Below are 14,631 nucleotides of genomic sequence, written 5' to 3'. Positions count from 1 at the left end.
TTGGGCAAATAAACACCATCGCCACCATATTTTCTCAGCCGATGACTTGAGCGTTTCGCTGGGCTAACTTAAGAAGGGAAATGCTATCATGTCAAAGCTAAGATGCAAGCAGGGCTGCAGTGTTTGCAGTGTTAGCATCACTAGCTACTGATAATAATGTTCAGGTGAGGTGTTCGGGTAGATAGGGAAACGGTGACACTGAGCCACTTTCAAAAATATGTTATGATCCATTTTGACCAAGCTGTGCTATTAAGACATTCGGGCAGTACTACAATTGTGGGAAAAAGATCTCTTTTAATGATTTATTTATTTTTTTTTGCTTGGAGTTTACAAGTCAGCCATAAGAAGGCTGTACCGCTCTTAAAAGCAACAGTCATTATAAACGGTTGTAAACATGAATACAAAATATATATCTGAAATGGCTCTGTGACGTATTTAGCTGATCAGGCCTCAAAAGCTGTAAGTTTTTTTTTTCTTCACAAAACATAAAGCGCAGCCTCGTCACAGATGAGTTTGATATAACAAAAAGTGTCCATTTTAAAGTGCTCATAATACTTTTGCAGACATGTAACAACAACATGCAATGGAGCGAATACTTTCCCTCAGTGCTGGCTGAAGAATGGGTGATCGAGAGCTCTGGCGGCCGAGATGCGTCGGCTCGGCATGAAGGTCAAACATTGCTGTAGGTGAACAAAACGCAGAGTTGACGCTCAAGATGGGCAAAATGGCCTTAAAACTGAATTTCAGATTTTTTTTTTTTCACTGAAATCAAGTTTAGTTACGAGAGGGGTATGAAAGTTGCTAAGTTAGCACAACTGACTGGAGTAGTTGTTCTGCAGCCATGTTGTTAGTGTAAGTGCTGCATTATCAGCTGGGATTTGACGTACAACATCCATTTAAAAAAGAAATTATAATATAAATATTCCGCCGAGCCGCTCTTTCTTTTTCCTGGATGACACTTTGAGCAACTCACCAGAAGGAGGTCTCTCTCGTAGGGTTTCAGGGAAAGCAGCAGCTGGGGGTGGGGATTCTTGGGGCCCAAGTTGAGTGAGTAGGTCATGGGGCTGTCCTGGGGCCACTCATCCTCACTTGGCAAACCGATGAACCTAAAATGGTTGACAGCCCCAAAATAATGAGCCTCCAATTTAAATAAATAAATTTTAAAAAACTAAGAAAAATGCTACATATGTTTAAATTGGACTTGTGTAAAAGTGCAGAGCTGTGAAAAAATGTCATGTAGATATCCTGTTCATTGAAAAACAGCAAAACATTTAAAAATATATATATATTTTATTGTTCCGCGAGAACTCTTTGGGGAGTTTTTTTTTTCTTTTTTTTGGCGGGGGGGAGATAGGGGCCACTGTCTATTTGATCCCAGTGGTGCTTGATGGGGTTAAGGTTCATCTTATCCAAATTTATCCAAGCATACCTCTCTGGAAATATCACTTGCAGAAATATCACACTTTGCTCCTTTCTGTTTAAACGACGACGTTAGATACAACTTGGCTCATCTCCAAAATCCCTCATGTTCCCGTGTTGAATGATCTCTGCGAGAAAGAAGCTTTAGGAACATCACACGACCAAATACTCACTCAAAGATCATCTGAAGCTGCTGCGCCTCATTGACTCCGTTAAAGAGCGGCCTGCGGGATCAACGTCACGTCAACGTGTCATCTTCGTGTCAAAAATAATGAGTGACGTGCTTACTTAAGCAGGAAGAGCTCAGCGAAGACGCATCCCACGCTCCACATGTCCACAGATGACATGTAAGAAGATTTGAGCAGCACTTCAGGAGCTCGATACCACAATGTGACAACCTGCAGAGGCAAAAAATACAGTTTTTTTGCCTACAAACACGCTTTCTGTGATAAACACAATGATGTAATAGTGCACATACCCCTGGTGTGAGGGCCACGTTGTAGGAGTACAAACGAGACATGCCAAAGTCGGTGATCTTAACCAGGCCACTGCTGCTGACCAGGATGTTGGCCGGTTTGAGATCACGGTGCAGCACAATATTGGCGTGCAGGAAGTCCAGGCCGCGCATCACCTGCAGCATCACGGCCTGGATGCACACACAGTATCTTCACTTTTTAGTTCTTTTATCAGATGGGTCAACTATGAGATTTGCTGAACAATTTACAGTCATACTCAAAACATTTGAATATATACATTAAACTTTTTTTGTATGACTGTATTTATAATTAATTCTATTTTACTGATTGAAAAAAAATGGCCATAAGAGTCACACAAAAGTCACAGAGGGGGTTTTTGTGTGGGGGTTTTGTTTGTGAGCAGCACCCTCTGCTGCAATTGTAGCATAGTGATGAACATTACATCATGCGGTTTATAGAAATAAAATATTGCATATTGATATTACGACTATGATATTTCATCTGTGCTGTATGTTACACATACCTACAGCACATTTGACAATAAAGTTGAATTCAATTCAATTCAAATTATTATTCTTACCTTAATGTTGTCCCGGCTGAGTCCAGATGGATGGGCTACAGACAGGTAAGTGGACAGGTCCTGGTCAATGTACTCCAACACTAAAGTGAGGTCCAATGACCTCCCCACCAGCGTGGCAGTTGCGTCCAACAACCTGCACAGTCCAACAAGAAGAATCATGTGTATTAACTACAATTAGGTAGTGCTGTGAAATACGGTCCTAATTTATTTATCTATTAAATTTCCATTTAGTTTTTTTTTTCCAATTCACTCCAACATAGTTAACAAACGCCAAACCGTTTCCCAATTAAATAAAAATGGCTTGTGTGCTTTTACTTGACGACGTTGGGGTGTTGAAAGTACTTCATCCTCTCGAGCAGCGCCACCTCACGGATTATGTGGGGAGGGATGCCGTTGTCGTTGGACGACAACGATGCCTCGCTGCAGAAGTGGAACTTCTTCACGGCAAGGAGGCGCCCTCCCTCTCCCACTTCCCTGGCTTTGTACACCTTGCCATAGGAGCCCTGGCCAATCTCAGTCAGCAGCTCATAGAAAAGCAAATTTGCGCCACCCTCCATCACCTTGGATGTGGAAAAGTAGAGCAGTTGGAGAAGATAGACATGAACGTTCTGATGGCAGTGGTTTGCTAAATTTCCTTAAGATAAACAGCTGAGAAAGTAGTTAAAAGGAAAAGCACCACTTCTAGTCTCTCCACATTGAGTGATTGACATTAACAGTTTATATATTATTTATTAGAAATTGATAAATTACTGAACATAAAATGATGGGCGTCATATTCGACACGACGCCTGTAAATGGTTTTCAAAAAATGATGCAATAATGGCCAAATACAACCAAAACTCGTTGCTCAGTCTTACCCAACGAAGGTAATCCCAATAATTTTTGACTTGACGTTCTCTCGAATTTGCCACATTCATCATGGCGGTGAGCTCAACGTATGGGAAAAAAAACCACGTTTGTGCATTTGGGCAGATCCAATCAGGCCTGTCCAATCAGGCTCGGGCACTGACGCACTGTAAGGCCGAGTGTATTCGTCTAATAACTTCATTATTCATATTATTATACAATTAAAAAATATTCTTATTGAATGAAAAATACATTTTTAACAATACAACGTGCACTAAACTTGTCAAGTGACGAGCAAACTTGAGTCTTAACCAATTAGCAGGTTTCCTTGCAGTCTACACGACCTACCATTTTAATAACTACAATACAGTACATAACTTTTCTGTTAACGTTATTTACCTTTTGAAAAGGACGATTAAAAGTATCTTGCTTCCGTGTCGCTGGGAGCCCAGACCAATGTGGCAGCCCTCCCGCAAAAAATACACACCCGACAACACGTAAATCGTTCAACAAAATGAGAACAGCTTAAGGTGAACATCAGCCGTTCACGTGTGAGCACGAATGCTGTGTCCATGCGCACTACAGAGTATCGTGTACATTCAATATCCGTATTACAAGTATTTAGTACGGGTCAAAGTGTCTAAAAAACGTTATCTATGGAAAATACTATAATAGTAAGAGTTAATTCTGTTTTTCAATTCGTGTCACAAAAAATAAAAATGGAAAAAATTGCGCTTCGCTCAGTGCACCAAATGTATGGAAAATACTATAATAGTAAGAGTTAATTCTGTGTTTCAATTCGTGTCACAAAAAAATAAAAATAGAAAAAAATTGCGCTTCGCTCAGTGTACCAAATGAAAAAAAACAGAATAAAGAGAATACAAAATGGTCGCCTTTAACACGTTGGTGTTTTAATAGGAACTCCATTATTTAACATATTACAAACTAAAATAGGGTAGAGTTGAGTACACAAAGACGATCAGACTCGAGTATAATATAATGTAACATAATATATAATTATGCCATTCTAAATTTTGTATTTTAATAAATATATTCCATATAAATAATATTTTACACAGTAAATGTGTATGTTGTGGCAAATATGATGTATTTTTCATATATTTAATTACTCAAAGGCACTGTAGACAAGAATGGAATCAATTGTTTGTGTGTTTCATCAGCCGATGAACAAGGGCTGAACAAGCCCTGTTCATCAAGCCAGCTGCTGTTCTCCCAGGTTACACCCCTTTCATTTTGCTGTTGACAAACTTGGTCTTCTTGGCCAGCATGATGGTGTCCAAGTGCAGGTTGCGATGGAGGATGGCCGAGCCGCAGGTGAGCGCGCCGGCCAGTGCGCCCGCAAAGCCGCACACGAACACATCCTGACCTACGACACATAAATTGACGTGCGAATGCAGAAATCGAATGCTGATTGCACGACGTGATGGCTGAAGCTTTTTGTTGGTGGCGCGCCGTGACATTTTTCTCAGTGTAAAATATGTGCTTTATGGTTAAGTAAAAGTTGGGAAACGCTGGATTGGACGATGTGGCTACCTGTCAAATAGAGGTTCTTGAATGGCGTCTGGGGCCTCATGTTGGCGCTGACCTCCGGGGTGAAGCGCTCAGTGCTGTGGTCTGCCCCGTAGATCTCGCCTTTGGGGGCGCCGATGTAGTGCACGTTTGTAATGGGCGTGCCTGCGTCAATGTATTCCACCTGCACCCGAGTGGGAAAACGCAATTCATCCATCCATTTTCTATAGTGCTTGTCCTCATCGGGGACAAGCTGGAGGCAATCCCACATGACCGGGGTGCACCCTGGATTTGTCGCCAACCAACATCAGGGTGGTGTAACATACGCGCAGCTAACGCCAATGCTAACATTACCTTGTCCCTGGTGATTTGGGGGAACGTATCCAGCACCACCTGCAGTGCTGTCTCAGTGAACGCCTGCTTTAGCTCCTTGTAGTCAGATCCTCGGTTGGTCACCTTGTCATCCTTCCACTCCTCGAACCAGTCGTAATTGGCAAAGCTGACCAAACTCAATGTGGACTTGCCTACACCGTAGAACGGAAAATTGTAAATCACTGTCCTAAGTTGTACGGAGTGCACAAATGAGCCACGTGCTGCATCACCAGGTCTAAAGTCTAGTACCTGGTGACCTCTCCTCCCAGGTAGGATCCTTAGCAGAAGGGGAGGCGACAAACAGAAGGGGAATGTTTTTACACGACTCCTCTCTGTCGCCGTCCTTGTACTTTGTTACCCTCGGGGACAAAACGACAAACAAGCAAGAATGAGACCTCTCGTGCAGTGTCCTCGCAATTTAAAAGTAGGGGATGCACTGACAGACTCGGATCTGTGCCTCCCTATTTAAAACAATTCCCAAGTGTAATTGATACGGCACAACACTCAACTTACAGTTCGTCGAAATTGTTCTCCGCAAAGATCCAGTAGTTGTCAGCTTTGAGGCCCAGTTCCTCCTTGGTGCCGTCGAGTCCGACAAAGATGCTGAGGCCACCTGCCCCGTGCTTCATCATGCTCAATTGCCTCTGGATTGCTACCAAAAAAAAAAAAAAAAAAATCAAAGCCAAAACATGCTTTTTAATGGCCAAATCTGAAGTGGTGATGTAAAGGAATCATGTGTAACAATTGTACCGGACAATAAATAATAGCCTAAGAAATATGTGGATAGCATAAACGTGGACCTGCCAGGACTCGAGTCATGTTAGCACTAGCATCAATGATAGACAGATAGATAAATAGATAGATAGTTGGATAGATAGATAGGCAGCTATCTAGATAATTTTGCTTTGTCATCAATAACACTGTGCCGAGGTTTAGAGGTTTTATTTTCCTTCAATATTTTTAACGGCTTAGACACACAACGTAAAGTTTTCTCTGGATGTGGCACTCAGTGGAAAATGTATCCACATCCTCAAGCATGATTGATCGCTGTTTTTTTTTTTTTTTAATTACCCGGCGTGGTCTGGAGCTCTTTGGGCAGAAGCTTCTGGTAGGTGTTGAAGATACCCGCGTTGGAGATGACCATGGGAGCATGGATATGCACCTCCTCCTCGCCCTTCTTAACACTCACACCTGGTGGAGCCATACCGGATAATACTGAAACCAAACAAAAGTGGCCGCGCTGCAATTTTGACACGGAGAGTCGACTCACCACACGCTTCCCGTGCATCGTTGAACAGAATGCGGTTTACCGGAGCTCGCACCAGGACGGCGCCTCCTGCTTTCTCGATGATGGGGATCATGTGGTAAGCGATCTCGCTGGAGCCGCCCTTCGGGTACCAGGCCCCGTTTATGTAGTGATTGACCAGCAGGCTGTGCATGGCAAAGCTGGCATCTTTCGGCATATTACCTGGACGGGGATGGAGAAAGTCAAGCACGCGGGCAGGAGACTTCTTGAGTTGTGTTAGCGAAGGCATCAAGGCTAACATTAGCGTTGGGACGACTGTATGAAAGAGAACAGTGTCTCTGTTGTTTCCGCGACAACCCTGGCTAAGTTACTTTAATGGTTTATCAGAATAATGGACCAGCTCAGACATCCTTCCGTAAGCGCTAGCATTTATGCTAATTTTACCCCTTAGAGTAGTGTCCATAAGTAACCAGCGGACTACCATACTGGCGGACAAGCCAGGGCACCTCTAGGTTGTGTCACCACGATGTCATCGCTAACGTTTTTGTTCAGAGATGTGCGATTAAGGTAACCAATGCAGTGGAGGGCTGTGAACAAAACAAGCGGCCTACCGTAGGTGCCGAAGATGTAAGAGAAGACGGCCCTGAGGTCCTTGTTCTCTGTCAGCTCGTTGACGACTTCGGTCAGGCTGCGGGGCACCATTTTGTAGAAGGCCGACAGATATTTGCTCACACCGCTGCGGACAAGCAACTCAGCCAAGAAGGCTGGCAGGTGCTTGAGCATGGCCATCAACCAGATGCCTCGGCCCGTTTTCTACAGATACAACAAAGTGACGTGTTCATTCAATGGCGGACAAGCCTGGCCCGTTGTGGGAGTAAGCCGAAAGTAAGTCTTGAGGTCTGAACGTTCAGTAAGGGCAAAGTTAAGGCTTTTTCACACTGCACTTGTGTATGCGCCACTGCCGAAATGTCGTGCCACATCGCGTGGCTGCTTGTAAGCGGGCCATTTTCAACCGCAGAGCCATAATGGCAGAATGCTATGACAACAGATGGGCACAGCAAATGGGAGAGATATGAAAGTGGTCGAAATATGTATTTTGATTTCAGTATTAAGATAAAAATACTCGCTTAAAATAAAATATAGCAAACTCATATAATCATTATAAGCAAACTTTGTACTTTAACTACTTCTATCTAAACCGTCAGGAAAAGGCACCGTGTTATGACCTGTTCGGCAGTTTAGCAACCGGATAGGTTTGCTTAGATATTTGATATTTAGGCGTGGCCTCAGTTGAAGGAAGGTGCTGGAGTATTGCATTCTTGTCGTCTTGCGTATTGCTGCAGTCCACGTTTTATCTCGCCTGGAGCCTGTTGGACCTCCATTCATGTTTCTAGAGGTGCTTTATGGTTTGGACTTTGCATTACAAGTCATAAACAATTCTATGGGGTTTTTTTTTCTTTTTTAGCCTATTTTGACAAAGTAAGGAAGAAAAATCGTGGATAAGGTTTTCAAACCAGGGACTAAAAAGAAAAAATATGAAATATCATCAGACATCTAAATACTCAAAGTACAATGACAAAAATGGACCTCAAATTGTCCAGTGATGTCCACCCGACAGACTCTTCTCACCTTGACCAGTCGCATGTACTCGTCGATGGCTGCCTCCTCGCCCGGGAAGCACTTCTTCAGCTCCTCAGGAAAGCGTGTGCGCCCGCTGTAGATGGGATAGTGGCGGCGGTTTTCTGGCGGCCCAATCACGACATGGTCAAACGGGTTCTCCAGGGGCTCCCACTGTAGCTGCCCGTTGGTCAGCTGGTCCAGCATGCAGCGGAATGGCTTGTGGTCCAGCAGGTCCCCGATGTAGTGGATTCCTATGGTACACAAACGCTTCGTGGATCCATTCCACTATTTTTACAAAAATTCAACAATCGCAAACGTTCTCCTTACCGACGTCAAACTCAAAACCCTTCTCGGTGAACGTGTGGCAGCATCCGCCGGCCCGGTCATGCTGTTCCAGAACCAGGACTTTCTTTCCCACCTTTGCCAGCAGCACAGCCAGGCCGAGCCCACCGATCCCGCTGCCGATGACGACCGCATCCAAGTTGTCCGGAACTTTACTGGCCAGGAAGCCTGGATACAACAGCAATGTCGATAATGTGATCAATGCGCCAACTATACATGTATAAATAAATACTATCGTTATAAGTATCGGCTTGGAGCAGCAGGAAGTTATCGGTTATCGGTATTGCAGTGGCAGTACAAATTCAAGGCTATTCAAAAATTTTACAATGAAATATTCATATATAGCCTAATAATCCTATAATTAAAAAAAATATATATAATTTGTCTTTTAAAGTAGCTATACCGAAGAGATAAATGAATAAAACAATTACCAAAACACACTAATTATAATAATAAGATGATGATGAGCACAAAAGTGCGGATGACATCAGTTTCAGGAATGCTGTCACCGTCGTGGAATGCAAACAGACACGTCTTCATTGGGAGCCTTTTTTTAATTGCATTCGGGGGAAATTAATAGTGAACGAATCTTTTAAAGGGAGTCTTTTCACTAAACTGATTCTAATGATAATAATATTAATACATTTTATTTATAAGCGACTTTCAAAACACTCAAGGACACCTTACAATCAAATGATCTAGGATACTTATAAAGAACCGTCGTGCCCATTACTCATCCTGTGCATCTGCTGGGCTCTGTCTCAGCCAACTCCCCCCCCCCCGCCAAAAAAACAAACAAACAAAATAACAAATACACAAAAAATACAAATGACACCCCTGCTATGACAAACGTGTAACTGTGAATGAACAAAATCCGATTTAAATGGCGGCTTTTTTTCCTCACTTGTTCACGTACATAGTTTAAGTCATACGAACCGTGGAATGCACAAACTAATTCGGTGACACGTTCCTCGTGTGACCAAAGGTTATATAACGACCTTAATAGATACAGAACCACAGCCCGGCTCACCTTGTTTCAACACCTTATTCTTCTCTTTGCGGTTATAGAGCATCGGCTTTAGGGGTTCCCTCGTGTCCGTCTGAAAGGGATTGGGTCCCGAAGAAGGGAAGACATATTTAAAAAACACAACTAGCAAGGTGACTGTAATAATCGCCGCAGTTAGCCACATTGCTGCTTTGCTTCTGCCTTCTCCGGCTTGCCAAACAGCGAGCAAAGTATGCTGTGAAGGGGGTAAGCGCCGCCCACCAAAATATACTAGCTGATTCTTTGAGCGAATCACAGCCCATTTCCGTATCACATTGACCAATCAGCATCGCGCAGGAAGTTCCGCAATGTTTTGAGAACGAAAGTTGAGCAAGACACACAGACGTGTTCGTGTAATATCAATCTATATATATCTATATATATATATATATATATATATATATATATATATATATGTGTGTGTGTGTGTGTGTGTACACATTTAAAAGCATTCTACATTCCCCAGTTTTGAGCCATTAGAGCTTGTGAACATACTACGTTGCATTGCAATACAAGCCACAATACATGATGTAATAACAAACAAGTATCTTTCTGACAAGAACGGGAAGGGGGAAAAAAAAACAAACAAGATCATTTCTTGGTAGATTTTATTTTTTGCTCCAAAAATGACACCCACAGCTTCGGTTGCTGCCGTCCACTTTCGTTCAATGATTGCAAAACCCCCAAAACTGTTTTTTTGTTTGTTTTTTTAAACACATCCCCGTTGTCGAGCTTTCAGCACAGCTGTTTGAATTTCAAGAGCGTGCTTTTTCCACACTTCCAAGCTTCTCTTTTGATTTTGGAAATGGCGCGTTTGCAGTCACTATCTTACTACCTAGTAGGAAAATTAAACGCTTCAGCAAATATGAGGGTGTATTAGTGATCTTTAACAGCAGGTTTATTTATAACAAAGGTGTCAAAAGTCTGGTGCACACAATCACAGCGTGGCGTATCAGGGAAACCCCTTTTTGACCTTGTACGCGATGGTTCATCTTGGTTTTCTTCTACAATGACACCTGGATAAGGAAATTAGAGCTAATCAAGCGGGAATGAGAAAAAAAGCCCTTGCTATTATCTTATGTTAGCTTCTTACCACAATATCATGACCCCCTCCATTTAAAAAAAAAAATCTTCATTTTAAATTTACCTCAAATTTTACTTGGGAGGGTAAAAAAGCAACAAAAATGCACTCCAAACATAAAACAGTTGTGGTGCGCGTTAGGTCGGGCACAAATTAGCAATCGTGTTGCCGAAACTTACATGTTTTTATTTTTATGGTTGGTGGGATGCAGTTGCCCTTGTAGACACTGTGTGTGTGTGTGTGTGTGTGTGTGTGTGTGTGTTGGTACAATCACCATCCGATGTCAAATATTGGCTTTGATGTAACCGCGACAGCTTTAAGGTTCGCGTGAAATGGGGGTGTAGGTTCCCCCCTTGGCTGGCAGAGATAGTGCAGCTCAAAAAAGTTCAAAAAGGACCAAAAAAAAAAAAAGTAAAAATGGGCGGTAGGTTTCCTCTCTTGAAAGAGTCTTCATGCCCATCAGTCAGGTGATGCGTGCGATGGTACGGTCGCTGTAATCTTGTTGTAACACTTCACGCCATCAGGGTTCGGCGGGGGGTGTATTGTTGCATCACTGCAGGACCAGGCCAACCTGAGAAGAAATGGGACACCATTTGGGAAATCTGCTTAGCCATGAGATACGATTTGGGGGAAGACAGACAGGAACTGGTTAATGGGTCAACTTTTGGGGAAATGGGAAAGAAATAGGCCACAACTTTGGAGACTAAAATGAAAACTGATGACCATAATGACACGATTTGATTAATCTGCCTCAAATCTTGCTCATGTCTCCATAACACACCCTTTTATTTTGACCTGGATATGACACGTTAACATTTAAACTCCCAACAAACAAAATGTTCCCGACAACTTCTGTTCTACTTTCTACGACATCAAAATGACTGCAATTTCCCATTAACAGACACTAAAAGGTACCTTTTCCGAGCCCATACTGGGACACTTCCAATTGTAAAGATAATACTGTAGATTGCCATCGCCGATGCCGAACTTGAGCTTCTCCAGGAAAGTCTTGTTTTCCATGAGGTCCAGTGCGTTGAAGACGTCAAAACCTTTCTGCGTGACAAAACCAGAAAAACTGTACATTCAGCTGACTTGGGCGGGAAAGGGACGACATATGTACGACATCTCATTACATATTACGCACCGATTTGGCCAGGATGAGGGCGTCGGACATGAGGTCCAGCAGGGGGGTGGTGGTGTGAACGTTGTAGAAGGAATAGGCAGCTTTCAGGGTGCGATGCACCGGGTGATTCATGATGGTGGATGGCAGTGTGTAGAAACTCAGAAAGTCCGTCACTTTGCCCTCGTTCTGCCGGGGAAAGGATCAATTACGCACACGTCAATATTTAGGCTTATCTTTCACAATAGCTGACTTCTGTGTCCTTTCCACTTACCTCCACCAAGTACGTGTCGATGATATTGTCACGGGGCAGCAACCAGTGGGATACCTCCTCCTGGTTCATGACGGGCACCAGGTTGAACTGGCTCAGGTACTCTCGCAGAAGGCGGCACACGGCCGGCACGTCCTTCTTGGTCATCGGCCGCAGACCCGACGTCTTGGGGGCCTGCGGAAGGAACGAGGGAGTCCACGTTGGGTACAAGAGCTCAAAGGTGTGTCAGTAATAAAAGAAGCCGGTGAGTGTATAGTCAGGAAAATGGACCTCGGGCAGGCGGTACAGCTTCATGGTGCGCTGCATTGTCATATTCCTACTCAGGTGGGAGAACTTCACCTCGATCAGTTTGCGAACATTCAAAGAGCGATGCCAGTACCTGCAACAACAACAAGTCCACGTTGATGTGATTCTGCCGTTGCTTCGATCACAGCCTTCATTGCCTGGTGAGGACCCCCACCTGCACGTGCCAACGGGTTTGGGCAGGACCACCCCGGCCGTGTACACCGCCTGGAAGATTCCCTGCAGGTTGACCCGTCTGGTGATCTCCCGGATCAAGACCGGGGCTACTCGCTTGGCTCGGAGCTTCTTGTGGACGCAGAGGAAGTTGATCTCCACCATTTTCTTTTCGCTAAAATAAAAACATCAACACACAGGTGTCTCCTTGCTCTATTATCGGGCCATTATACGGCTGCGTACATGTCATAGATGCGGATGGTGGCGGGGATGGCGCTGATGAAGCCCACCAGCTTCTGGTTGGAGTTCACCCTCACCCCGCAGTGCCATTGAGGCAGCCAGCCGGGGGGCCGCACAGCCCTGTGGAAGGGACAAAATAATGCCACGATTTCTATAAAACTCACCGAGTAGATGAGAAACAAATACGGAGGACCATCAAAAAGTATAAAAACACTCACCAAAGCAGGAAATCGGGCGAGTAGTCAAACCGAAACATGTTGTCATCATCTTCCACATAGTTCTCATTGAGCAGGGTGTAGAGCTCTTTGAGCTGGTTTGATTAAAAAAAGAAATAATAATAATGATAAATTAGTCACGGATTTTTTACTATTTGGATCAGACATGAATAGCAACTGTTCCCTGTCAACTGAAGACATACCAGCTAGCAGCCATTAATACACATTACTATGCATATATCCACAGTAATCACTGTAAAGTGGTACCCCCTTGACTTTTTACTTTGGGTTTAATTCGGTCTGGTGAGGGGTGGGGTGGAACCGAATTAATGAATAAAATCCTTTATGGCCGAGGTCTTACCACAGCAGGGTTGCCCAGGTCAAGGGTGTCCCAACAGAAGCCTTGGGGGAGGCTGTAGGGCTCTTCACGGATGTGGTCCTTGTCAGGCTCGATGGAGCCGTGCGATGTCACAGTCTCGCCTGGAGTCAAAACACAGGAATGTGGTTCATTGTGCATGTAAGGTGACCGAAGAGTCTGGCTAGCATGTGCTGTTGGGGGTGGTGGTGCTAATACCCAGCTTGGGCACGGGCTGCGTGTCCCAGAACTGGTAGCTCCTGCGGCTGGCCTCCTCCATGGTTTTGGCAGGACCTTGGCCCACTGAGAAGAGCTCGATGGCCTTCTGGATTTCCTGCAGCTTGTCGGCGGGCAGCGAATTCACCTGCGGGGACAGAAGACACTGTGAGGATCTGATGAAAGGAAATGTTTGGATCCCTGAATCGAGGTCCTACAAGATAACATAGATGACATTCTTTTGTGTAGGGGTACATTCACAAAGTGATGTAAAAGTGTTTTAAAATAAGTTTTAATGTGAACACAAGGAGTATTTTCAGACATTCATTTATATTCCAAATGCTATTTTAATTTCCTATACTTTTAACTGCAATTCTTTTTTTTTTTGCAACAAACGTGCTTAAAAAGTGTGTTTCGATAACTTCAAAATGCGTTTAAAAACACATGGGGGGAGTATTTTAAGGCTTTAACTGTGATTCTCATTGTGGTACATGGCTCCCTCTAGTGGTTAGCAAAAGAATTACTGTCCCCCGAATCACAGCTCATCCATCTGTGCAGAATGTAGCGGTGGCTGAGAATCATATTAAATCTATATTTTAGGAAAAAAACGTCTGTATCGTTAGAGACAAGTATTGTTGTCGGTGGTACTTGGTGTAAAAACTAAAACAATGACAAGCTGAGACTTGTCATCAAAACAAAGGCAGTTGAGAGCAAAAAAAAAAAAAAAAAAGCATGGACAGTAAACCATGATGCGACATAGTTCATACATGGCAATGGTGAGTGATGAAAAAAGCGGAAAGGGCGTGGCCTTGCCGGGGGCGTGGCCTGGCCGGGGGCGTGGTTACTTATAAAAGTGGCACGAAACATGCTGAAGATAGTGTGTTGAATTTACACACTATTTGAAAATTGAACAGAAAAATATCCCAAGATCGCCACTATTCTTTCAAGTGAAAAGTTGTGCAATTTTGCTTATGCATTCCTGGTGAGCATATGTAACTCCAGATTTGCTGCTCAAAAATCAAAACTAAAAAAAGTAAACACATTCCCTGCCATATTTAAGATTTGTTCATGACTTGTATTCACAAAGTATTGTGTAAATGTGATAAAAAGCTGTTGATTCTTACCTCATACAGTAACGTCTTTAGTTGTATCCGCTGACTAAGTTTGTTTGAAAAATGCCGATCCCAAAGAATAATTGCTC

General features: G+C 43.6%; 3 protein-coding genes across 3 annotated transcripts in view; all 3 read right to left on the bottom strand.

The window, feature by feature from the left end:
• Window positions 1–274: 274 nt before the first annotated feature.
• Window positions 275–4,039, bottom strand: cdk21 (cyclin-dependent kinase 21). Its single transcript, XM_019897668.1, has 8 exons — window positions 3,721–4,039; window positions 2,791–3,035; window positions 2,476–2,608; window positions 1,898–2,065; window positions 1,708–1,817; window positions 1,593–1,643; window positions 974–1,106; window positions 275–680 (listed from the first exon to the last, which is right to left on the bottom strand). The coding sequence occupies exons 2-8, from the start codon at window positions 3,030–3,032 to the stop codon at window positions 603–605; spliced, it is 915 nt and encodes a 304-aa protein (XP_019753227.1). The 5' UTR covers window positions 3,033–3,035; window positions 3,721–4,039; the 3' UTR covers window positions 275–602.
• Window positions 4,040–4,210: 171 nt separating this feature from the next.
• On the bottom strand, window positions 4,211–9,680 carry retsat.2 (retinol saturase, tandem duplicate 2). The gene is made up of 11 exons (XM_019855791.1): window positions 9,462–9,680; window positions 8,417–8,599; window positions 8,099–8,340; window positions 7,081–7,282; window positions 6,494–6,691; window positions 6,295–6,414; window positions 5,737–5,875; window positions 5,473–5,582; window positions 5,206–5,375; window positions 4,876–5,035; window positions 4,211–4,708 (listed from the first exon to the last, which is right to left on the bottom strand). Exons 1-11 carry the CDS (start codon window positions 9,619–9,621, stop codon window positions 4,560–4,562), a joined length of 1,833 nt encoding a protein of 610 aa, XP_019711350.1. The 5' UTR covers window positions 9,622–9,680; the 3' UTR covers window positions 4,211–4,559.
• Window positions 9,681–10,067: 387 nt separating this feature from the next.
• The window catches only part of nmt1a (N-myristoyltransferase 1a), a 9,548-nt gene continuing 4,984 nt past the window's right edge, over window positions 10,068–14,631 (bottom strand). The window contains exons 3-12 of the mRNA XM_019855768.1: window positions 13,434–13,578; window positions 13,221–13,339; window positions 12,863–12,954; window positions 12,648–12,764; window positions 12,409–12,579; window positions 12,219–12,327; window positions 11,952–12,122; window positions 11,702–11,866; window positions 11,473–11,610; window positions 10,068–11,128 (exon numbers count right to left, since the gene is read on the bottom strand). Coding sequence (XP_019711327.1) covers window positions 11,108–11,128; window positions 11,473–11,610; window positions 11,702–11,866; window positions 11,952–12,122; window positions 12,219–12,327; window positions 12,409–12,579; window positions 12,648–12,764; window positions 12,863–12,954; window positions 13,221–13,339; window positions 13,434–13,578 — 1,248 coding nt within the window. The 3' untranslated portion in view covers window positions 10,068–11,107. The remainder of the gene's footprint in view (window positions 11,129–11,472; window positions 11,611–11,701; window positions 11,867–11,951; window positions 12,123–12,218; window positions 12,328–12,408; window positions 12,580–12,647; window positions 12,765–12,862; window positions 12,955–13,220; window positions 13,340–13,433; window positions 13,579–14,631) is intronic.

Source organism: Hippocampus comes, unplaced genomic scaffold (assembly GCF_001891065.2).
Source record: "Hippocampus comes isolate QL1 unplaced genomic scaffold, H_comes_QL1_v1.1 scaffold10, whole genome shotgun sequence".
Classification (NCBI taxonomy): Eukaryota; Metazoa; Chordata; class Actinopteri; order Syngnathiformes; family Syngnathidae; genus Hippocampus; species Hippocampus comes.
The sequence above is the reverse complement of the archived record's forward strand: the minus strand, read 5'-3'. Positions and strand labels throughout refer to the sequence as shown.